Here is a 24,104-nt window from a genome sequence, read left to right as displayed (position 1 = left end):
ATTTATTGTAGTGTGGCCATCAGACAGAAAACTCTTACAAACTCAGCCTTGATTAACATAGTTCCATTTTTTAACAAATGCAGCAAAAAACTGTGGAAAATAACACCACGAAAATTAAGCAGAATGTTCTTATTTTCACAGAAAGATTTGGTTTTAGCTTTTGGGAGGAGATTGAATTCGGCTGACATTTTCATACAACCAGTACATCCTTTCGTCACTGCTGAACTGAGCGAGTTCAAAGTCGCTGAACAGAAATAACTGGCGGGCCAGTTGTGGATCTGACATTCAGAATTAGGCAGATGGTAAGCACGAAAATACAGTCTGGGTTAAATACTGACCACATTTGCCAGAAGCACAGACAGAGAAACCCTATCCACGTCCAGATCATAGGCGGAGCACATCCAGATCTACCAAAACATTAAGAGCAGAATTCAGTATAAATTATTCCATCTCAATAGTACATGGACATCTGACAGTATTTTTCTTTCATGCACTTTTCCTTCAAAAGGATGGAATTTCGCTCTGTGCTGGACACTTTGGCCAAGTGCTTTTTCCCAAATGGATGCAATCCCCTTTCTGATCTGTGTGCCTAACACCAGTCTCCTACCATCTCGTCCAGACACTCTGCCCCGCTGCGCTGACGGCTAGGAGGTGATATTTAAAGCCATGCCAATTGAGCACAACAGGGGATAGGCAGAGCAGAAGCAACAGAAGGAGGATTTTGCAAGAGCTCTCTAGGTCATGCTAAACTCCTTCTCTGGCCACGTCCAGTGTCCAGCCTGTATGCCTGAAAATCTTGCTTTAAGCTGTTGTTATTTATTTGGAAATTTACCGTGGCTGTGGTTTAACTCCACATTTCAGAGCTATCCTTTAATTGATACAGTGCTCTTCATCCTTCATAAACAATAATCAAAGGCGCCAACACCTTGGAGGACAGGGAGGCAGGTGATCAATACCAGAGGATGACCAGGTCTCTGTAGGAACGTTATTTATACATCAAAATTTATACCGAAGAAGAGAAAGCAAGTCTGTAAAAGCTGTATTTCTTCATTAAAAGACTCGTACCTTTGGCTAAGCTTCAGTAAAAGCCTCACAGACAAACTTCTTTGTTTCTGGCAGAAATAAATATTTATTACTGAACTGGGAAAAATACTCTTACGAAGTCTAACTATTTTAATAAAAAATTTAATATGTTTATTTCTTCCAGACAGGAGATAAAAAGCTGTCAGACAAATAATGGTTTAAATTACAGTGAGATGTTTTCTTTACCTAATCTTTTTCTTCTTCCTTCAAATCTATGCAGCATGCTCTGAATTTTTATTTTTAGTAAGAAATGTCAAGGAAACACTTTATAGTAAGTGGCTGTTCACTATTAATTCTTTTGTTATTAAACTTGGGAACATTAATTAGCATTAATCGCTTTGGCACTAATATAGATTTCCCACAATAAATTCTTTACACACATATACAGACCCTATAATCTAATCAAGCAATTTTCTCCTACCTACTTGGAAGGGAGAAAAAGAGCAAGGCTGTTCTCGTTATTTCTACTTTTTTTTTTCTTTTTCTTTTTCTTTTTTTTTTTTTTTTCAATTCTGAGAAGGAGGTGGTGCAGGAGAAATGGAACCTATACATGAACAGAGAAAATAACTATAGCCACACTCAGTGTATGTACTACTCAGTCAATAGCTGTATGCTATAGGTGACATCACTGACATTTTGATAAGGAAAATAGATGTATGCAGCTCACAGTCATCAAGCAAATCTATTTCTTTGCAAAAGCTGAGATGATAATAAAACATTGCTTTTCTCTTAAGAAAGAAAACAACATCTCAAATAGTTTAGTAGTAAATAGCACAGTGATTTCTAATGCTGTTGTGATGCAGCCCAAATTTCCAGCATCGTAAGTGAATGCTGCTCTTTAGATAAACATAATAGAAATTAACCAAAAAGTCTTCCTCATGAAGAAGGAATTCAAAGTTAGAAACACTACTTGCTGTGAACAAGGTGATCACAGGAGTATGTGTATCCTGCTCTGTCAGGCTCCAGAGTTTTACACAGCAGAAAACTGAGCTGCTGAGTTCTTGTCAAGTAAGCCATGATCACATTTACTAATTTTCACACTGACAGGTACTTTCTTGAAAGCACTGCAGAGAACTTTGCAAAATAAGGTTGTCATTACTCCTCAGATGCCCTAACTTGAATAAACATGATGAATGAATATGCTGTATTTCTCAGAACAAACAAGCTGCAAGCATGGAAGCTACAGTGTGACTGATTAAGTATGTATGTTGCTTGCCAAATCTCTGCAGATCAACACAGGACTTAAATCTCACTTTCACTTTCAGACTTATAATTATTCTCAGAATGAAGTTTCCATAATGAACGCTTAAAACCATTTATTTCAGATATTGATTTACAACTGGAGGCCTTACATTAATACCTTTCTTGGTCGCTGCGGGCCATCTCCACTAATCAGGCTCTGTGCAGGTAGAGGAGAGAAAAACTACTCCATACCCTTCAGTGGTATAAGGTCCAGAAGCAGCATCTGAAAGTCCAAATTCATTCATCCAGTATCCAGCAGCAAAGCATTACAGCCCCAAACCAGCAGCTCCTTAAGTCCTTTCCCCTCACTTCATGTTAGATTGAATTTATTGCAAAACTTGAACAAATCAGATTGAACTTCTTTTCCTACTCGAGCTCCCACTCTTCCTGTCTGAACCTTTGAGCTCTTCAACATATTTCCTTTTATTCCCAAGAACTCTGACATCTTTTGCTATCCTTTAAAATCATTCAAGTAATGCACACTTTGATATAAAATTCGGTCTTTAGAAAAATGTTTTTTCCCTATTTTTCCTCAAAAAAAAAAAAAATTAAAAAAAAAATCATGGAACCAACAAGACACATCCCAATTTCATCAATTTGTACATCCTGCTTCCCCAACCTAAATATTACTATTGCCCTCACATACTGCAAACTGCTGCTTTCAGTAGGCAGTTCAGAAGTATTACATATATATTTTTTAAGGATACTGCAAGCTGGGAAGATGCAGAGATGACATGCTGGTTGTAGGTCATCTACCTGCAACACTGTGTGGATGCACTGAGTTCACACACCTTCCTTCCCATAACATTTTAAGAGACAGAAAGGTTGAGACCTGAGTCTCTGCAGCCTTCCACAGCAGACTAGACCATCCTTGCTTATGGAAATATTTCAAGATTATATTTGCCAGTATTTCAGTAGTTCCCAGAGGTAGACAGGAACTGTATGGAGAACATCACTTTAAATGCAGCATACAACCATTCTGATCTGGGAAAATCATGGGTTTCACTTACAAAATAAATACTTGCAATGCACTTGGCCGAATTGTCAGTCAGCATTTCCTGGTGAGGATCCCACCTTTGTAGGCACGGAGCTTTTGAGAACAACATTTATTACATAAAGAGATTGATTGTATTATACAAGTGCTTGTGGAATACACATAAAACCATCATAAGGACAAGTAAATTCCTTGCTGGAAGAACCTAGCTGCAACAGTGCCATCTAAAAATACCCATCTACTCAGTGGATAAACTGCACCAAGTTCCCCACAGATAGCATGCTAAAGCATAGATCTAAGCAAATGTAGCAAACAAAATGTCCCTTTTTCATTTCCCTTCATCCATCCTGCCAGGAAGGCAGCAAATCTTCTCTCAAGAAGCCTCTGTCTCTTAAATGAGCACTGTCCTACCAACAATTCCACAGCACAATGACATGGAATAAGCAATGCTACCTGCAACATTCATCACTTGATAACATTTCAGTGCTGATTTTCTTTCGATACCCATCAGTGAATGGATTGGATTTTCCTTTTTCTAGGACATCATGGACTTATCAGTATTGACAGAACCAGGTTAACAGCGATCAAAGTAACACTACGAATTCCTGCCCCTAGCATGAACAAGTGTATAATTGCTTTCCCACCTCTCTTTTTTTTTTTTCTTTTTTTTTTTTTTTTTTCCCCTAGAGCTTAAAACTCACAGATTTTGGGTTGCAATACAAGTTACTGTAAAAATTCACAAATTCTGAAAAACATCAGGTTGCAATACAAGTTATTGTGAACTACGCTGTAATGGTGCATCCCTCTTTGCACCCTGCCCAAGGCCTGCCTGGGTAAAAAAAATGCCATTGCAAACAGGTAAATTCTGCTCAGTGTTGTCTTTCAGCTGCACAAAAGCAGTGCTCATAGAAAAGGCAAGCTGAGGTTGCATAGTATATCTCTGTAATAAGAAAAAAACCTTAGATTGTGAAACACGCAGAGCTTTTCAGTTCATGCCAGAATTTGGGAGAGCTACCCCAAGCCCTATATTAGTCTAACAACAATAACAAAAAGACCAAACACGAGAGTCTGTCAAAATTTCCAACGTTATACTCCCTCATTTTCAAGCAATTCAGATGTGATTCACAAGCTTAAGGTTACCTTCTGGCAAAAAGACAGTAAATAAATAAATAAATCCAAACGTTCTCAGCTTCTACAATAGGAGAGACAAAACGCCTATGACTTAGCCAACCTGTCACAAGTTATAAGCATAAACACCACAATTTTATATCTTCAGGAGGAACTTCAAATACACAGAGCAGCCTCTGGTTTTAATCTTATTTCTTTCCCTTAATGATTGACCTACATAAGCAACCAAATCCTTGACACTTTGTAGTGGTGCAATATATGTTTCCCTTACATATATTCCCTTCGGTCCAAAATCACTAACTAATAATTACAAAAGACTGAGGACTGGAATATTACTGTGGTTGCTGTTGCATTTCAGAAGAAAAAAAGAAAAAAGAAAAAAAAGAAAAAAAAAAAAAGAGGAAAAAAAGATTAAAAAAGAACAACCTGGTGGAGATTTCAATCCATAAGCAGCACTGAGCTTGCCAGTTCTTTACTGCAGCATTTGACAAGGCTGTGAGCCAGAGATTAAGGCACGTCTCCCGAGGAAGGAAAAGAACAGGAGCTTCCACACTTCATTAAGGATACGTTTTATTTGTAAACTGCCAGCCCACAGAGTGGCACTGACTTTTGGGTCATGGAAAAGGTTGCAGTTGTGCACTTGAACTGTGCCAAGCTGAGCAAGATAATACCCCTTAAAAAAGCAAATCACAGAAAAATGATAAGAAAAATAGGGAAATCTATGATTGCAAATGACCTAAAATAGGACTTGAAAAGTAACTTGTGCTCCAGTCAGGTTTTCCTCCTCAAAAATTGTACTAAAGCAGGAAAAGTGCCCAAAACAACAGGGAGCTGTTAGCTACAAAATACATATTCATGCAGTATTTTTTATAATTTAAGCATATATTCTCAGATTTATTTCACATAATTGCTTTAAAAATGTTAATGTCCCTATAGAGTCGAGCCTTATCATTACTTGATCCTTTGCCAAAGACTGTACTGGCACTCCATGACCGTATACATTTTTTTACTAAGCTATTGTTGCTTTTTCCTGGCTTGTTTTTCAAAATCTGAATAGAAATGCATAGCTTGTACTGTTCAAAGTATAAATCATAAATCACTCATCGTAAAGGGCCAATTCTTGGAGTCTTTATTTGGTATTTGCACTGGCAATTTCCCAATCTTTTTCAAATAGAGTTGTATTTGAGTACAGGCATGGATGCCAGTAAAGGTAAGTTTTCTTTGCTCCAGGAAAAAGAGGTTTAAGAATAAACCTTTGTGTTCAGTCCCAGATCTTCTTTGCACTAACATCAATAGTATCATTTGCAATGAGATGTGTTCAATACCACAAAAGTGCCTAGAGGAACTTTACCTGTGAAATTTGACTAAAAATAGGTCTTGAATTCACGTGTGTGCACTAACAGTGATTGCCAGCAGACTTTTGAGCTGCCCAGACTGGACATGCAGTTGATATGTTTGCAATCATCGCATGCATCATCACAGCTATTGCCCATTGAGTCAAGTACTGCAAGAGTTTTTCACACACTCAGAACCCATAGGAAGAAAGAATAAAAAATTATGATGTCTTTATGCTGTTTTGGCATACCCACTTCTTTTGTAAGGATATAGATAGTGGCAGGAGCCAGATCTGGAAGAGTCTGGATTTGAACAGCTCACAAATATAAAGGAATCTAAAAAGGAATTGAAGGCCTACAACAGATGCTGATGTTAACCTACAACTCTCTCAACACCATTCCTCCCACCTGGCATTGAAGGTCCTTGGATGCAGTCTTTCCTGCAGTAGAGTCTCTCTGCAGCTGGATGAGTGCAACAAGTAATACTGGCAGAAGTGAAGGTGCAAGTACATCATAATCTCAGATTGTGGCAGTATACCTTCATCAATGCCTAAAGAAAATAAAAGTAATTAACTTTTTTCTTAATCTGTAACTGAAGTCATTTATGGACACAAAATGCTCCTGCATTCTCTGTTTTTCTTCATTACCCATGAAAATATGAACTTCATGACATAAAAATACATAAAGTACCAAGAATTGTTGAAGTACTGAAGGCACAATGATCTCAGTAAAAATTTGGCTTTCTTCTTCTTTTAAATGCATGCTGATCATAGAGTACTCAGTTTTATTTCACATATTTATAGAAGCGTCTATCTTACTCAACTATAGCTGAGTGCTGGTTCCCCTGTTGAAATTCCTGGTCCTCCATGGTTTTCAGCTCCTAATGAGCATTAGTACCACTACTTTCACTCTAACCCAAGACGTCATGATGTCTTGACAACCATACTTAGCAGCAAAAATGGCACCTATGCTTGGTCTAAGCAAAGATGACAATCTTGGGTAAGCATCATTAATGAGATCAATAAATCTACTTTGCTCCATCTCTCCTCTCCTTCCTATTTTGCTATTCATGGTCATACGGGGAAGGGAAAAATCAGCAGCTGTAAAGAATTTCCTATTTTTTATCCTCATCTTTTAGGATAACCAACTGTGTGAACTTTGGAGGAACACTCAAACTATTTCTAAAGCTGAGAGTAAGGCTCAGTTCTGATTCAAGTTTCATGATTAAAATTATCAGCCAAAATGCAGCATTCATCTAGGGAAGAAGAATGTTGTTACTTACAAGAGAGAACATTTGAACTGTTGGCCAACTTTGCTTTGTTCCTATAAATTTTCTTCACTTGCCATGTTCCTTTTGCAAGAGAAAAAAAAAAAAAAAAAAACAAGCTATAAACATTAGTTAGCTTTGTGGTGAGGTGTTGTTCTGCCAACCTGAGGTTAGAAGTGGAGCTGAGATCCCAAGAGCTAGGCTTTGTATTATAGTATTGTATTTTTGATGCAGTAGTTAGAAGTCAATTACTGTTTCCATTATAAACCCTGTTTTCCAAGGGTTTATACCTCAACCATTTTCATTTCCATCATGCTGAACTTGGCATACAAGCAGTATGAATACACAATTTTTAAATAGACTAAATGAGGCTGGCTCATTTTTAGATACAGAGTAGTCAAAAACTCTATGTCGGATGATTTTTATTCATTGAATTTAACAAACTATAGTTTCACTTTAAAAACTGGATTTTGTCAGTGAATTGTCTCTGTGGTTGGGCTTGATATCTTTTACACCTTCTAAGGAAAACAACTGCATTAAAAATATACATATAAAAGCCTGCTGACAAAATTCCCTCTTTAAGATTTGATTTTCTTGGCATTTCAGATGCCAAGACTCCCACACCATATGCTTCATTGGAAACCATTGTGTATCAAGACCCTTATGGCTCAAAGGTGGATTTTATCCCAGTAAGTTTTCCTCCTTTTGGAAAACTAAATCAAGGCAACAACTCAAGGGTCAAAACTCATCAGTGATTATATCTCTGGAGACTTCAGGAATCTTAGGAGTTGATGTGAGCAGAGGAACCATCCCCAGAGGTCTCCCCACTATGACTCAAGGCTGACGGTGGCAGGAGAGACAGATGGAGGGCTGTCCACAGGCCAGGTGAGAGCCAGAACAGAGTGTACCCTGTAAAGACCAAAATCCAGATGGCCACTGGCTGTTCAAGTCCTCCATCTGGGGCTGCATGTCACTCGGTAATTTCACTCAGCAGATACTAATTGCTTAAAAGCTACTTCAGCTTAGAAAATTCACTTTGCCAAATATTTTCTTTGACTTCAATTTCCATGCATTCCTTCCACCTGATTTTTCTGCATTTTTTTTTTTTTTCTCTTAATTGAAGATAGCTGGAATCACAGAGCAGTGACACAAAAGTTTCACAATTCAGCTTTACCACTAGTAAACAGATTCACACGCAATTCACCCCTGTGAATGTCTGTTTCTATAAAAAAGGTTTGTTTCTTACGAAGAACTCAAACTTGACTTTTACTCTAAATGTTTCTGTTATTTTTTCCAGCACATCTTCCCTGCAGACCAAAACCAAAAATGAACCAGCTACTTATTAAGATGAACAATATCACCCTGAACTTCTAAAGCATCATCTCACTGACATTTCAAACATTTTCTAACAAATATTTTTTTTAGAGCATTCCAGTAGCATTCCAGTAAGATATGCAAGTTAACCTTAATTTTTCTTTTGTTTTGGAAAATAAATCATAGTAAAACTGTGATTCACCAAAATCTCACAGAAAATCAGGGTCAGAAGAAGGAATAGCACAAACATGCCATGGGACAGACTTCCTGCATGTTGCTTTTCCAGCACAGAAAATGAGAAAGTCATTAGGTGCTGATTCAAATTTTGCTGACAATAACAGATTATGATAAGCTTTAGATTAAAATCTTATTTCTCATCTACTTTGGAGTGAGAGAGAATCTAGGCTGATGTTTTTGAGATCGCCCAACAACGCATCACCATCACACCAAGGTCAGGTGCCATGTTGGTTTAGCACAACACTGAGCTTTGTCACTGTTGCCATTTCCATTGCATTTTTAGGTTGACACATTTTTTTTTCTCCTGTGTAACAGATAGGGCATAACACAAAGGTGGAATACCCAATATTGGGTTGCCACCTTCCCTTTCACAGTCTACGTTCAATCACCTCAACCCGGGTGCTCTGAGTGCATGCTCAGATCATGTTTTTGTGAACACTGACAAGAACAACTATCTCAAAAGCTATCAAAGCCATCCTCATTATCCTTTATGGGCTGTGTAGAAAATGTCACCACTATTAGACATTTAACTGGAGTGCAGCAGAATGGTTTTGCTGGCCCCCTCCAGTTCTTCGGGTAAAAGCTCTGTTCATAATCAGTTTCTGCTTTTTTTAATGACCCTCAAGAGGTCCCTTCTGGTACACTTCAGTTCCCTTTCTAGCGTCCCATTGATTTTACAGACTTTAGGAACTTGCTCTTAACCTTCTGCTTTTCCCTGGATCGCTGCTGAATGATTAGGCACTACACAGCCTTTTGTTACCCTGAACACCAAGAGATATCTGGAGAATTAAAGCACCAGCTTCAATAGCATTTGCTAGAGAAAGAGAACACTCTTCTCCCAGGTCTATTCACCCTATTTATGTGCTTGATTTTTTTTTTTTTTTGGAAGAATAACTTCAGATTTTTTTAATTACTATTATTGTAAGAAACAAAAAAGATAACAGAGCTATCTTCTTGAACAGAAGAATGAAATTCACTCAAGAGTTCACATTTGTACCACGAATTCTAGCAGCAGAAGTAGAAGAATTTAGTATTGGGAAAGGGAGGGCAGAGCCTGGTGGGCAGAGTGTAAGCATAAAAAGTAAAGGGTTTTTCTTAAAAAGGATTTTAAAGGCTTTTCCAAACAAAGTCTTTCCACTTATCTGATTTGATTCACATGGAGCCACATCACTGCCAGAAGTACATGCTGGGGGGGTGTGGTTTCTCTTTTTTGAAGTTAGAGTGGTTGGAGACATACCTCTGACATGGAGACATGTCAGGTAAATTCAAGGAGAAAGAGCTTGGTGCAAGGGCATCCTCTTAATCACAGCACAGCAGAGATGCAAAGCTGTGATTAAAAGTGGTGTTCCTCCAAAAGCTCTGCCCCTTCTCGCATGCTTTTGCTTCACCAGTGTCCTGCTGCAGAAAGGACTGCTTGCCCTTGCGTGATTTTAGGGCCACTTCAACACTTGCAGTGCCCAGGAAATGTATAAAAATACATTTAAAAAAAAAAAAAAAAAAAAAAAAAGATAAAGAACGGAGCTCTGGCTCTACAAAACATCCCCAAATTCTTCCTGGAGGGTGAAGTTCAGACAACCTCATTTGCACCAACAGGTTTGGAGTAGCGTGCAGGGATGGCTGCATCCCAATTACCACCTGCTCACCTCTCACTGCCTCTCTGAAGGATGCTGGGAGGAAGAAAACAACCTTAAACCCAAAACAGTAATGGCATTCTTCTGCTTGTTGTTGAGACGCCAGCTGAAAAGGAATCATTATAAAGAGGTTGATGTTTTCGGGGGGAGACAGAGGACTCACCCGAATGATCCCAGTTAAGGGCCTTAACAGAGAGGCGGCTTAACTCCGCTTTGGAAGTGGTGAGCCGCCCTGCTTGGCTGAGCTTGGATTGTGTTACTGCAGGAACATGGCACAAACAGGGATACCCCCTCCTTTTAAAAACTGCTCGCTCCCAGAATAGCAACACAATTTAGCAATATTTTGTATCAAGACAATTACACTGTAGCATTATTGTAGTCTTAGTACCTCATTAAAACAAAAAAATGTTAAATCCTTGTTTTGTTGAACACAAGAGATGAATAGTAAATATTGATTTAGAATGAATGCAAACATTTCCCTAGGAGTGGATAATTACAGCCTTTCTATGCAAAACACTTATATTTGAAGAAGCACTTCACTTACTTTGCCATGTGGTATACATTCTTTAGTACATTTTAAATTATACGTTGTCCTGGACAGTGTCTGCTCTATAATTTCTTGTGTCTCTACACCAGAGTCAGTATGTAATTTTAAACTGCAAACTTTCTGCCAACTAGGAGAGGAGAACAGGCTTAACTCTTTCCCGGAGCCGCTCTCAGGAGCAGCCCAGGCTGCACATGCAGACACGAGGCTGGTTTGCTCAGGGCTGGAGCAGCACCGAACGAGTTTGGTTTAGCTGGAATCCCACAAAGATGCTACTCCCAGCAGTCTTCGTTTTTCACACGACATTTTCTGATTACGTACGAGGCCTGATGTGCTCTCATTTCCAGCCAGATCAAATGGAGTCCAAAAGTTTGAACAAACCGGAGAATTTGCAAATGAAGAGCTGAGCTTTGGAAGAGAGCATCTAGGTTGAAAGCTCCCAAACACATATTTGAAGCAAATTATTTATCCTACTTATTTTGGCATTCAGACACTCGTTTGCAGATGGAATGGGACTCTTTCTAAGAAGAGTCAGACATGCACACGATGCTTCATGAGAGCACAATTTACGCACAAAGCCCCCGCCATGCATTTTAAACCATATAGGTTTATTAGGCTGCAAGGCTGGGACATAAATTCATATGCAGCTTAATCAGGCTACGTGAACGTGAACACAATATGCCCCTGCATAGCTCAGGAGATTAATCCACATGACTTGTGCATTTTGTTATCTTATGCAACCACAAGCACCCCTAGCGCACACATTTTATGGGTCAAATTTTCCCAACCTGGGACCTTGCACCTAAATTATTTCCATCAGTATTCACATCCTCCTCTTCCCTTCCCCAGAACAGAGAAAGGCCTCCGTGGGTATTTAAACACTTTGCAACCCACACAGCATTTATAGATATGCTTACATCCCCTTGATACATCACACCAGGAGGGGCTCATGAGTTTTGCTGGATACAGAAACTTCAGCCCCACAGCAGACTCTGGTTAATTTGTTGCAGTAATGAGCATTACAATGGCAAAGGGAGAGCAAAGAGGATCTGATTGTGATTCCAGACATGGACCACAAATTGCATCAACTAACCCAGCACCAGCACTGTGAACAAGAGCACAGTGCTCTGTTTGGAAGCCATTATACTTGCCATATACTCTGATTACCTCCAGCATTTTCAGTAAAACTGAACTACAGACTACAGCTCCAACATTTGCATTCACACTTGAGTTTGCTCACAAAGCAGATTCCAATGTGAACTCTCCTGGATGTTCAGTCTGGAAACCTGTGAAGTATCTCTTACTGTACATTAGATTTAAATGTAGAATAAAGAAGATTTGAGTAAAACTTGCATTAAGGGGAAGAAAATAGAGAAATGAAGAAGAAAATGGAATTCAATATTTCAAAATACATCCACTATCCAGGGGAAGGAAAAAAACAAAACAAAACAAAACAAAAAAGGCAAGAATGAGAAAGAAAGACTAAAAGTATATCAAAATACAGAATGTGATAATCAAAACAGAGAAAGTTTGCTGGAATGAGGTGTCAATGCCCCATATTTTCCTAAAGATACTTCTGATGAGCCCCACCTTCACCCATTGCCAAACCCCTCCATGTAGAGGTTCTACTCAGCAGCCAATTACACTGAGATACATTTCACCAAAGCGTCCCTCCTAAGTCAGCTTTGTACTTCCAGAGAAGCTTAATGGAGCATTAAGGCAAGAGACTTCAGTCCTGTGGGCAAAGCTATGTGTGTACAAGGAAAATATTCAGCCTCCCCACTTGGCACCTATCCCTGTGTTATTTGGAGGTAGCCACAGCCCTGCAACAGCACCCAGGATAGGCCCGCTCGGAGCGACTGAAGAAATCTCCCACTGGAATTTACTGGCTTTAAAATTAGCTTTTCCCCTTGCCCCTTATTCCGAGGATTTGCATAACCATAGGGGAAAAGACGACATGAGATAAAAATAAATTTGGCCGCCGCAGATCAGAAATCAAGGCGAAAGTGTCAGGGCAGTGTTTTGCTTTGGGTTTTAGTGGAGACAAAATAACTTAAACTACTAGGAAAGATAACGTATGAGTAAGAAAATTCCCCAAGCAATCAGAGGATGTGTTTTCAGCTTTTTTACATTTTGGTTTTATTTTCTCACAGCAATGAGAGAGGATGAGATTGGAGTCCCATAACCACGCTGGCGCAATCCGCGCACCCTACCTGGATCATCAGGGATTGTAAATCATCATTTTATAAGAATTTAACTTTTCTGCTTCCAACACAATCAAACGCAGTGGTGAGGGGGCCACTCATCATGACAAAAAATATACTTCAGAGTCTTTCTTGAAGTGCCAACTCCAATAAGTTCTCCGAGTGAAATTAAATGTACGCTGTTCTTCCAAACCACAGTTTCCCCCTGGGATGGACGAATCTCAAGTGGAGGCTGAAAGGCCAGTTGTACCATAGCCACGGGTTACACCCATTTTTGCAGGTTTTTTTAACTACTGCATGTAGCATAACTTGTATTCCAGCCCATTCGGTGACTGTGCTTTCCAGCATTGGTAATAAAAAAAGAAGTCTTCATAGTTTCCACATTCCGGCACTAATGAGTGGGCCAGTCCATATCTTCCCCTGGTTTCTCATAGTTTGGTGTTTGTTTGCTTTAAAGCCTTCTCCATGAAGCAAAGGGCAGAAAAGAAAGAAAAATCTGATGTGTGGCGTAAGGAACGGTTGGTGCTGAGTCTGAGAACAGCAACCAAGAGTCATTTTCAAATAGAAATTGAAGTGGAAAAGCCCTATTAGCTCGTACACTTCATCATCCTGCCAACACGATGTTGCTCCATGGAGTGACTTTTTTTTTGGAGGCTCAGCACTGGGCGCTTTGCTCCCACCACCACGGTGCTCCCAATCTGAAACTCCACCATCTGGGATGTGCTCTGCATCCCAGCATCCCCAAACCACCTAGGGCTAAGGACTGAACATCCCCATTCCGCACACTGCTGGGTATCGGCAGAACACCACCTCTGGCCAAGGAGCCAGCACTGCCCTATCAGCCAAAGCAAACATCGTGCCATGCAAATGGATAACAAAAAGCAGAGCAGAGGCTAAATGCAATGCCCTCCTGGGGAGAGAAAGTATGAAGACAAAGCTCTTTTTCTCCTTTTTTCTTTTTTTTTTTTTCCTCCCCCTTCTTCTTAGAAGGGAGGAGAAATATTTCTTGGCTGCTCTCTGTAAAATATAGTACTGGCAAGGAAGAGGAAACAATCCTGGGCACTGGCTTCAGCAGATATCGATCTCTCTACTCACTGAAGTGGATATTGACCTCTGGCAACCTCGCCCCCAGTCAGAGAGTGGGGTCAGGGAACGCTTTCAGAGATGGGAAGAGACATTTTCACCTCTTTTCAGTCCTGCCATCCCTCTCAGGAGCTTAAATCCTGGAGAACATACACATTCTGGCAAAACAGGGGGGGTGAGTGAACGCTTCAGCAGGGCAGGCAAACTGGAAGGGAAGGTTGGAGTGAGGTCAAGATTTCCCATCTCAGTTCCCACACCATCTCCAGAAAGCTGGTGGTCTAGGAGAGCACTAAGGAGGGTAAAGGCCCCTGCCCATGACATGAGTCAGATACGGAAGCAGAACAAAATAGTACAAGCACAAATGGGCTCACACTATTTAAAAGAAAAAGAAATGATGCTTTATCAACAGTGGCTCTCAAGAAAGATGCCTTTTTGTGAATGCTGCCTTGTGCTTGGGGCTGCAGTATCCTTATCCAGGCTCATCCATCCTCTGTTTATTTTGTGGCCAACATCCCCATGATGCTCCTGATCTCAGTGTGCAGAAGGGCTTGGGACAGCATGCAGCTGATTAGCACACACTGTGGGCTCTGCTCAGGACTCCTCTATGTCACACATCCACACTGGAGCTGCTGAGGCCTGAAAACAGTCCAAGCAAATAGCCCAGACACTCTTTCTCTGTCTGCAGAGAATTTTGGAGTAAAGCGCCCTCAATTACACTGGTTGAGAAGGGGCAACCCTCTTAACATCCCCAGTAGGAACACAGGGACCCAGCAGGCAGGCTGGCTGGGGCCCGAATCTTGGTACTGGATAATAATCAGGGGCAGAAGAAACAAATCTACATTTCCTCCACACAGAGAATACTAGCAGAGCTGGTGGGGACCGCACTTTCCATCCGAAAGTGTTAACAAGCAGTGAAAGAACTGAAGCGCATCTAATTAAAAATGCATACCAAGGCATAAAGACAGAGTATAAGAGTAAACAAATGGCAGAGACCAGATTTGTTTGCAATAAATGAAGAGGAAAACACCACACAATGCAAACTCATCCAGCACGGAGACGGAGGGAGGCGAGCAGGCGAAGGCAACATGCTGCAAAACATCTTGAAACAAAGTACAATGCAACCAAAAAGCAAGGCATGCAGGGCACGGTAGTGATGGAGGGGCAGAGGCACAGTCCATGGCAGCAACACATTTGCCATTGCAGACATGGCATTGCCACATCCCTGGAGGTGCTCAAGGCCAGGTTGGATGGAGCCGTGGGCAGCCTGAGCTGGTAGTGGGCACACAGCCCATGGTAAGGGGTTGGAATTATATGATCTTTATGGTCCCTTCCTACCCAAGCCATCCCGTTATGCTATGATTGCATGCAACACGGATAGGCTGAGGAATGATGCCAAGCAGAGTGCCAGCTCAGCATATGAGCAGGCCGCCATGGGACACAGCACACAATAACACCTTCTAAGGGAAAGAATCTACATTTGGATGTTTGTGCTGACATACCCAGGGAGAGGCAAACAGATAGGGTTTTGGGTTGAGGTCTCTCTGTCTTGTTGAAGGGCTCACGAGTGCCACAGTGAGCACAGCACCTTCCTTACCCTGAGTTCTCAGAAATAAGGTGGGCCAATTGCAGTCAGGCAATGCTGAACACCCAGCACTGCTGGCACATTAATCATGGCTCAAAGTCCAGCAGCAACGGCATGTGTTGTCACACCTTCACTGCAAGGACAGCAGTGCTGCTTGTAGCCCAGCAGGAGCTCACCATCATCTTGCCTTGCTGCAGGAGGACCTTCCTCTTTCCCATGATTATCTTTCCCTTAATTCCTGCTGCACTGCATGATAGTGATCACACCATTTCTCAGAAGCCGCTGCTGCTTGATGGCTGCAGATGAGCCCTGTCATCTGTCTGGTTTTTCAAAGCACGATAGGCCACTGTGTTCATCCCCATGGGATCTCCAGCCATGCACAGTTCCCATCCAAATGGGGATAAAAGTTCAATTTTATTTCACAGTTTTGTCTTCTCTACCACAAATCTTTTCTGACAGTGTTTTCTGACTGCTAAACTGACCCGTTTTGAGCAATTGATCTAAAACATCTGTCTGAGGGGTTGAAAGCAACACAGAGAGGATACTGCAGCTCTCCTCCAAAGGTGTGGAAGAGATGAGCACCAAAATATTAGGTGACAGGAGGAAACTTTTAGACAAATGAGTGCCCTATAGCACATGCATCTTTCCCCTGAAAGTTTTGCCAACTGCCATGCAAACCAGGAAGTCATGCTTCCAAATATTTAAGGCTGCATTTCTCTTAATTTCCATCTTATCTTTCATAAGACTTACATTTTCAAATGTCAACCTACATATGGGAATGTTTAATCTCAAGGATGCCGATCCATCAGGAAACTTCTAAAATCTTCTCCAAAAATTGTTTGGGTTTTTTTCTTCCTCTTTTTTTTTTTTTTTTTTTTTTTTTTTTTTTCCACAGAATCGTTAAAGTTGGAAAAGAGCACTAAGATCCCCAAGCCCAACACCAACCCATCCCCACCATGTCCATTGACCACATCCCTCAGTGCCATATTCCCATGGTTCTGGACCAGCTCCAGAATAGAGGATAGTGACTCCTCTACAAGGCAGCCTATGCCACCACGTGGCCCTTTTTTTCTTAATGTATTGCCCACGGGTTGGTGAGGGGACCTATACAAACTTCAGGAGTAGGGAAAAAATGCACATCCTGACATGGTTCAGTTTTCCAAGAAATATAATACACTGATAAAAGAGCAAACTTCATTCTGAATGTATTTTAACTGTAAAAAATTGTGTGCAATGACTGCATAGAATATTAGTTCTGCAGTAAGTCTGAATACCATTCCCAATGCTTGGCATTACATACATTTTTTTTGTTTAAATTCCACTGCTAACACTTTTGCCATGTCCCTGTATTTATTTTTGTTATGCACATTCCCTACTGCCAATGTAAATTCATTTAATGTTAGGCACACAACAGTTTTTCAATACCTTTCTGCTATTTGGCTGCACAATTAGCTTCCTAAAATATGATTTATTTTAGTTGAGCTTAGTTTTGGCAAGGAAGTGGGGGCATGAGAGGGGGATTTTTAGTGCAGGCACAAATTTACTACTGGGAACACTGCTATGAATGGCATGGAGACCAACATCAGAAATCCATCTTACTCACCAAAAGGCTAAATCTACTGGGGATTAAGCATGGCCCCTCTCCACCCTCCCCTTCCACAAGCCTTGGGCCCCCCTCCAGCACTCACCAGCTTGGGGAGTTGGAGTTTCCTTCAGAAAAAGGGGCTATTACAGAGCAACACCAGTTCTGGTTGTGCTGAATGGCATCCAGGGCAAATTGGTTCATGTCTTAATAACGTCACATCTTTCTAGGTCATTAATAAATAAAGAGGTTTGAAGGGGGGATAAAAGGACCTTCTTTTTCTTTACTAAATTGAACTATACTGTATAGCCCCTACATAATTTGCAGTGATCTGTGTTATCTTAATATGCTGTGTTCTTTGGCCCCCAGCTCATATATGTACTTAAGAATCTGCCTAATTTTAAGGCTGAATGTGGCTCTCATTTAAACTAGAAAACGTTTCCCAGCCTGTCTGTAGGACAGTACATGCCAGTGCCTGTAGATACTTCGGCACCTGTGCACTCTGACTCTGGAAATAGCCATAGTGAGGCCAGTGGCGACCAAATGCACCAGACTCTGAGTGCTGCAGATGCTATTTTATACACAGTTATTCCATGCATGGTTGCTTTTGCCCTTTGGAAGGCTGGAAATCGTTTCAGTCTGAGCACCTCTACCCCCACAGCACCAGTGGACCAAAAGAAGCTAACAGAGAAGTCATCTGTAAGTGCAACACAAGTTGAGTGGTTTCATTTCCCACCTCAAAGCTAAAGGAGCTCTGTGTGATCTAATCTCCAAAAATAAACTCAATTTCACAAAAAAGCCAATCAGCAATTCCAAATCATAAGGAAATACATGTTGTCTTCTCTAATGGAACTAAAAGAAGCTATAATGACAGGTACATTGGCTGGGTGTAGATAAGGCATGTATTTCAAACATCAGTGTTGTACTGGTACTTGTTTCTAGCACAGATCCAAGAGAGCCTATTGCAATAAATTTTTTTTTTGCTATGAATATTTTTCTACTTTTTTCCAACTGCTTTGCATCACACAGTACTAAAATGCCTTGGCAGCCTCTTTGGGACAGCAAACAACATAAGGAATACGTATCTCATGCTGCACATGACTCCACTGTCACCCCTTTTCCACTCTATGTCTTAATGCAAATGATAAATAGTGAAAATGTGTAATTCTCTAAGTGTGCTGTTTGTACTGCCTGAGGACATTGTGGACGTAATGCAAACCTTGAAGCACGTGCCTTTCCCTCCCCTTCATCCCATGATGAAGAATTAACAACGGAGACATCACATATTTTGGACATCTTTTGGATTATTCTGCACACAAAAGTATAGGGCACAGTACCTCCAAGCAGCACATTCATTACATTAAGATACAGGATGGCTCTCATGATGCCTTCCCTGCACTCAGCTCATCAGGCCCTACAGAGACAGGTGAAGTTTCACAGTGCCAGATGGCCAAGGGATGGGGATGGCTGCAGCCTCTCTCCAGCTCACATTTTCCACCTGTAAAGTGGGATGGCAGGCAGGGATGGCAGGAGAAGCTGCGCTTCGTGCCTTTCCCCCAGACAGACTAAGAAATGGGGACACTACACATCCTCTTACACCACTCAGCTATGAAACTGGTGCGGGGCTTTGAATAATTAACAGCACCGACCAGCCTCGCCTGCTTACAGGAGTCATCAGGAGAGATTAGCTGGAAGCAAGCACTGATGCTCTTAAAGTTCTTATGTCTACAGCTGGCCTTGTTTTTCTCCCCCCATCTCATTTAGCACCAAATCCTCCAGGTGCTCGCGGGACGAGCTGACATGAGCGGTGGTGATGGCTGCTCTCTGGAGCACTGCTCAATGCAGACCCTGGGCTGCCTCAACCCCTCCCTCCATGGTGCCAAGCTCAGGTTCCCCAGACTTTGTTTGTCATACAAGCAAAACGGCATGAAATCCACAGGCCATCCTGCTTAATTACTATAGCACCTCTATTATCCTATGTGGACTTCCAGTACTGAGAACGCATTTGTATTTTCCTCCTGCAACTTTAGATTTATACAAAAAATGCCCCAATTTCCATTTATTTGCAACAGAATATTGCCAGTCTTCTTGTTTTATCTTTTCAGCTTAAGAAAAATAACACGGGAAGTGATTGCCACTAACGAGATGGAACATTCCATATCACTTGTCCCACTGTGTTGTTTTATTTACCAGCTTTCAAATCCCTAACCTTCGTCTCTCCAACCTCCTTTTAAATGAAAGGATCCTCTCGTTTCTGTGAAGTTCCTATCATGGTTTGCATGTAAAAGTTTCAGCATCCGTTTAGTCAGCGATGGTTATTCTGCTTAATGACTCCTATACCCCTGCTAATACTGTTTTATCTGGCTCTAATATTTTAAGATCTTGTCTAATATTAATGCTAAATGCTAATATTAAAGGTTTGCTACTAATATTTTAAAGGTCTATCTGCTGGTGCACTAATGTTTTGGGAGGTGCTTGAGGGTTTGTTTTATTGGCAGGAATGCCAGGCCAATTTTAACATCCTCTGTGACTACTGCATAGAAATCTAAGCAAAGAATACAGGGACAGATTCTCAGTAAATAAATTAACTGAGAATTGACCTCAGAATCGAGTTGAATACATATGTATGTGTGTGTGTGTCTTACCCTCATTTTCCAAATAGCCCCAGGATGAAGTAGTGGTGGGGATACCATGAAGGATCTCCCCCATGGGGCTGTATGAGAAAAGGAGCTGGGAGACCCCAGAAATCCCAGTCCCCAGTTACAACCCCCCAGTACTGCCATTTGGAGTACACCTACATACATCCACATTTATCTCACCCTAAAAACTTGAAAGAGGACAGAAGAAAAATATCCTGACTTTGCATCGGTTAACGCAAACCTCTGCCATATGCAAAGAGAGAATAATAGAATGCACTCCTCCTTTGAGAAACAACGTCTCCACTAAAAATAAAATACAGTGCAACGTTTATTTCACCACTGTTTAAGAGTTAATGAAAGATTTGCACCTGTACAGCTGTTGCAGACTGAAGCGAGCTTGCGGAGCAAATGTGTTTTCTGGTTGAGACAGTTGTAAATGCCTTGAGTAAAAACACTGAGGACTGCTAATGGATAGGTTTATTTTAAAGCATGCCATCTGCTATCAATCATAGAGAAGTATAGGAAGCAAGTTTGGCTGTGCTCCCTCCTTGTGAGCCTGATAAAGATAGGGCTGTGGTACTCTGGAACATTTAGTACTCAAGAGAATAAAACATCAAACCTACTCAGCAGCTCCACTAACAATAATAAAAATGCCTCTGCCTAAAGGTGACATTCTGAATTTACGATTATTTGTGTCTATAAAGTGTATTCTTTGGCTCCTGACTCATTCTGACTGTCTCACTACAAGAACAATACATTAAGCCTGCCTGAAGTAAATGGAAATCCTATCCTTTTATTAAAGCAGCAGCCAGTACCTGAGATGTTCTAACGCCCTGTAGGACCCAAAGAAGGTTTTCTGCTCCAAGTGTTCATTCTTTTGGTCGGATTAAAGTCAACTGCAGAGAAAACGCTTATTTTGGTGCACTCAGAATGAAGCCCTTCTTCAGGTAAATGCAGTTTTAAAAGAAGAAGGATAAAAACAAGAAGACCCAAGGCAGATTCTGAATATGCAAATCATCACAAAACAAAGGCTACAAAAGCTGCAGCTCACCCCGTGACAGCTCGTATTTTATGCCACTTAGCATTCAGTACAGGAAAAACTTAATGCTGGAAGAACCTGCCCAGGAAAACCATGCACAAAATGTCCAAAAGGTGTGTGCCAATCTTCCTTCCTAGCAGCTGACTTTACATGTGCTGAGATTCTCCAGAAATGAATCCAGGGATTTATTTATTTTTCTCTCTTTTTTTTTTTTTTTTAATTTTTTTTATTTTTTTCCTACTCTGCGTTTTCCTCAGCTGGAAGATGCAGAGCTACTTCTCTGAGACACACAAGCACTTGGTGAGCTCCAGAGGTATGAATCATTCCCCTGGCTAACGGCCCTCTTCTCTCATTGCCCCCCGATGCTGGTCAAGGGCCCTCGAGCCAGTCTGCTTAAAAATAATCAAGCCAATAATGCTTCCTGGCAAATTCAACTGATATAAAACACACTTAGCTCTGAAACACTCTGTATCCAATAACATTAGGCTCCTCTCTGCAGCTTAACAAAATTCCCTTGCAAGTCTGCTGCTGATGGGAAGTATAACAGTGGAAGCTTGGGGAAAACCCACCTGGTGATCAAGCTCATGAGCCTAATTAATGTTAATAGAGAAATCAAAAGTGGGCAAAAATTGGAGCGGCAGCATGGAAAAAAAATGAAGTATTCATCAGAAATAGAAGGAAGATAAAAAGCAACGGGAAAAGTGAGTTTGCCTTTGATGTCTGCTCTGGAAAGTGACGGTGATTTCTCTCAATGCCCCTCAAACCTGAAATGCTGTACAGTAGGCCATGTCCAAGCAGAAAAAAAAAACCAGAAAGCAGAGGATTAGGCTTATTAGGTTTACAATATTAAATCAAGGCTGCTTCTGTTCTGTATTCACTGTTTTGGTCCTCAGGAGCTTAACTGTCTCCAAAGCCCATGGTCAAATGACTGCTGATTTCAAAGTGTTAAGATCAATCCCCTTATCTGAGACCAAAAGGGTTGAGAAATAAAAATAAGCTCTTTGGTAAGGATCAAAACTAGTGGATACTTGAAATGAGAAAGATGAAAGATTACAAAAAAATTAGGAAACTATAGAGACCAAAGGAAAGCACAAAGGTAGAAAAGGATGGTCTGTGGGAAGATGGACCATCTCTTAGATTGCACTGTCACTTCACTGCAGAAACACTGAACTACTGGAAACAATCCCAAAGTACATGAAAGCAAAGCTCATGTGAACAGAAACCACCCCAAAAAAGTCAGTTATTGAGATTTCCATGCTCAGCAGCATCAGGGGAATAGATCTCTGAAGGTACTCCTCGCTTCTAGGTGAGGATTTCCAAAGAACAAGAGCAACACCACATCTCATAAGGAAAGAAATACCAACATCAGTCTCTTACTCCAAACCCCTCAGGTACAAATTTCAAGTCAATCACAGAAGAACATATTGTAACACTGAGCACTCGGAACAGCTATGGCCATTACAACTTCCAGGAAGATCAGAAAAAATCCATTTGTCAAAAAATTGCAATTGCAATGAATCTGTAACAGCAGAATATCTGTTTCTCCATAGAATATCCCAATCAGGGATTTTTCCAATATCCCAATCAGGGATATTCTATACTGCTGGGAAGGCATGAACCATTAGGGATGGAGTTTTTGGGTAGATGGAAGAAAGTCATCACAGACTCACCCATAGCCCGAAGGTCACACAACTGGTGGGAGGTTCGACTCTAAGCTGGGGAAACCCATGATGTAGACAGCATCTGGCAGGGAAGAGTTTCTCCACAGACTTCACCCATAACACTTCGTAGGGAAAAAGAAGAATCGCAGAGGTTCTGTTTTTTCCCTCCTGAGAAACAGAAACAAATTAAAAGGTTTGCAAATTTGTCATGACACCAGATGCTTGCTCCTGGCCAGCCCTTATCACCCGACCATGTGGAGGCTCAAAGGCACACTGTTCTTACCAGAACTGGTGTTATGAACTCTCCAGCTTCTGCACAAATGTAGCAGGTTCTTTTTAAGACTTGTTCTTTAATACACACAGTACATTTTCATATGAAAGCTTGCAAGCTTGGAGCAGCTTGCTCACAGAGTTCAAGTCCCTGGCACACAGTTCATAGCAGCTCTAATGAAAAAGCACAATGATTGGGCCTGCGTTGCTAAGATTAGACATTAGTGGCTGTATCAAGAAGAGAAATACCTGCAGATTAGCACAGCAATTTGCTGCTCTAAATCTGAACCTTCTAATCTCTTTTTTTTTTTTTTAAGTAAGTAGCAGTCCATGAATATGGGAAAAGAATTAAAACTACATTTACTAAGTGATTTCTAAAATACTTCAGCATGTTTTAGAAAACTGACAAGTCATTAAAATATAGTTAATAAACATTATTCAGGACTCACTGCCTGAGATTAACGCTGCTTTAAAATCACAAACATTCATTGGTTCAGGCAACGCACTGCTGCAAAAGTAACTGCAACTCATGTTCTTTGTTTAATTACACATCTAATGGCCAACTCAAAGCTTACCTCGTATTTGTCTTTTCTTAAAACAGCGGTGCAGTACTCATAAAAGATGATCCAATCTTGTGCCCAGGCAAGTGAAGTTTCCTCCAACACTGCTGTTTAAATAGATGTTTGCAATATCAGCATTCCTGGTGGAATGAACTGCATCTTCCAGGTGTATTGGCACGGTGCAAAGGCTGAAGTTAAGGGCAGCTCAGACTCACTTTGCATTGTGTCCCACCACCTCTTGTATTTTTCCATCCTTCTGTATTTTTCCATCCTTGTGCACACTCCAAAGTTCAAAATATGGCAAGAGAGGGCTGATAGTGTGGAGAGACTCAACTTATTTAAAAAATGAAAACATTACTATTCATAGCAAGCCTAGTAATGCAGTTAAAAAAAAAATTCATGGCCTAATCGAAATTATGTCCATCCAACTTAAGCTAAGCTAAACATTTGCAAATGTTCCTAATGATCATTTTTAACCACTTGCAGGATTTAATGGGCAGCTTTCTTTTGTTCTTACTTCTTTTTATTTTTCTTTAAACAATGGACTATTTGATATTCAGAGTTGTCTGTAACCTGATGGATGGCTTTGATTTATGCCATCTCTCAGACATCAGAATTCCAGATTTGAAAGCTGAATCACAAGGGAGATCCAGGTCCTCCAACTGGTTTTATTTCTCAGTCTTTTAATGTTATTTGGAGTTCAAAGTCTT

General features: G+C 40.8%; 1 protein-coding gene across 1 annotated transcript; it reads right to left on the bottom strand.

The window, feature by feature from the left end:
• Positions 1–6,867: 6,867 nt before the first annotated feature.
• Positions 6,868–23,720, bottom strand: LOC116216859 (uncharacterized). The gene is made up of 4 exons (XM_085228683.1): positions 23,610–23,720; positions 23,410–23,501; positions 22,574–22,732; positions 6,868–7,132 (listed from the first exon to the last, which is right to left on the bottom strand). Exons 1-4 carry the CDS (start codon positions 23,662–23,664, stop codon positions 7,118–7,120), a joined length of 321 nt encoding a protein of 106 aa, XP_085084809.1. The 5' UTR covers positions 23,665–23,720; the 3' UTR covers positions 6,868–7,117.
• Positions 23,721–24,104: the final 384 nt, after the last annotated feature.

Source organism: Meleagris gallopavo, chromosome 7, assembly GCF_905368555.1.
Source record: "Meleagris gallopavo chromosome 7, MGAL_WU_HG_1.1, whole genome shotgun sequence".
Taxonomy (NCBI): domain Eukaryota; kingdom Metazoa; phylum Chordata; class Aves; order Galliformes; family Phasianidae; genus Meleagris; species Meleagris gallopavo.
This window is presented reverse-complemented; position numbering and strand designations above follow the sequence as displayed.

Excerpts from the sequence above, each read along its gene's own strand:
- LOC116216859 (XM_085228683.1), bottom strand. The coding sequence starts at position 23,664 with ATGGAAAAATACAGAAGGATGGAAAAATACAAGAGGTGGTGGGACACA. Across the intron at positions 23,502-23,609 it reads GTGGTGGGACACAATGCAAA|CAGTGTTGGAGGAAACTTCA; the intron begins GTGAGTCTGAGC and ends CTATTTAAACAG. Across the intron at positions 22,733-23,409 it reads TAAGAAAAGACAAATACGAG|GAGGGAAAAAACAGAACCTC; the intron begins GTAAGCTTTGAG and ends TCTGTTTCTCAG.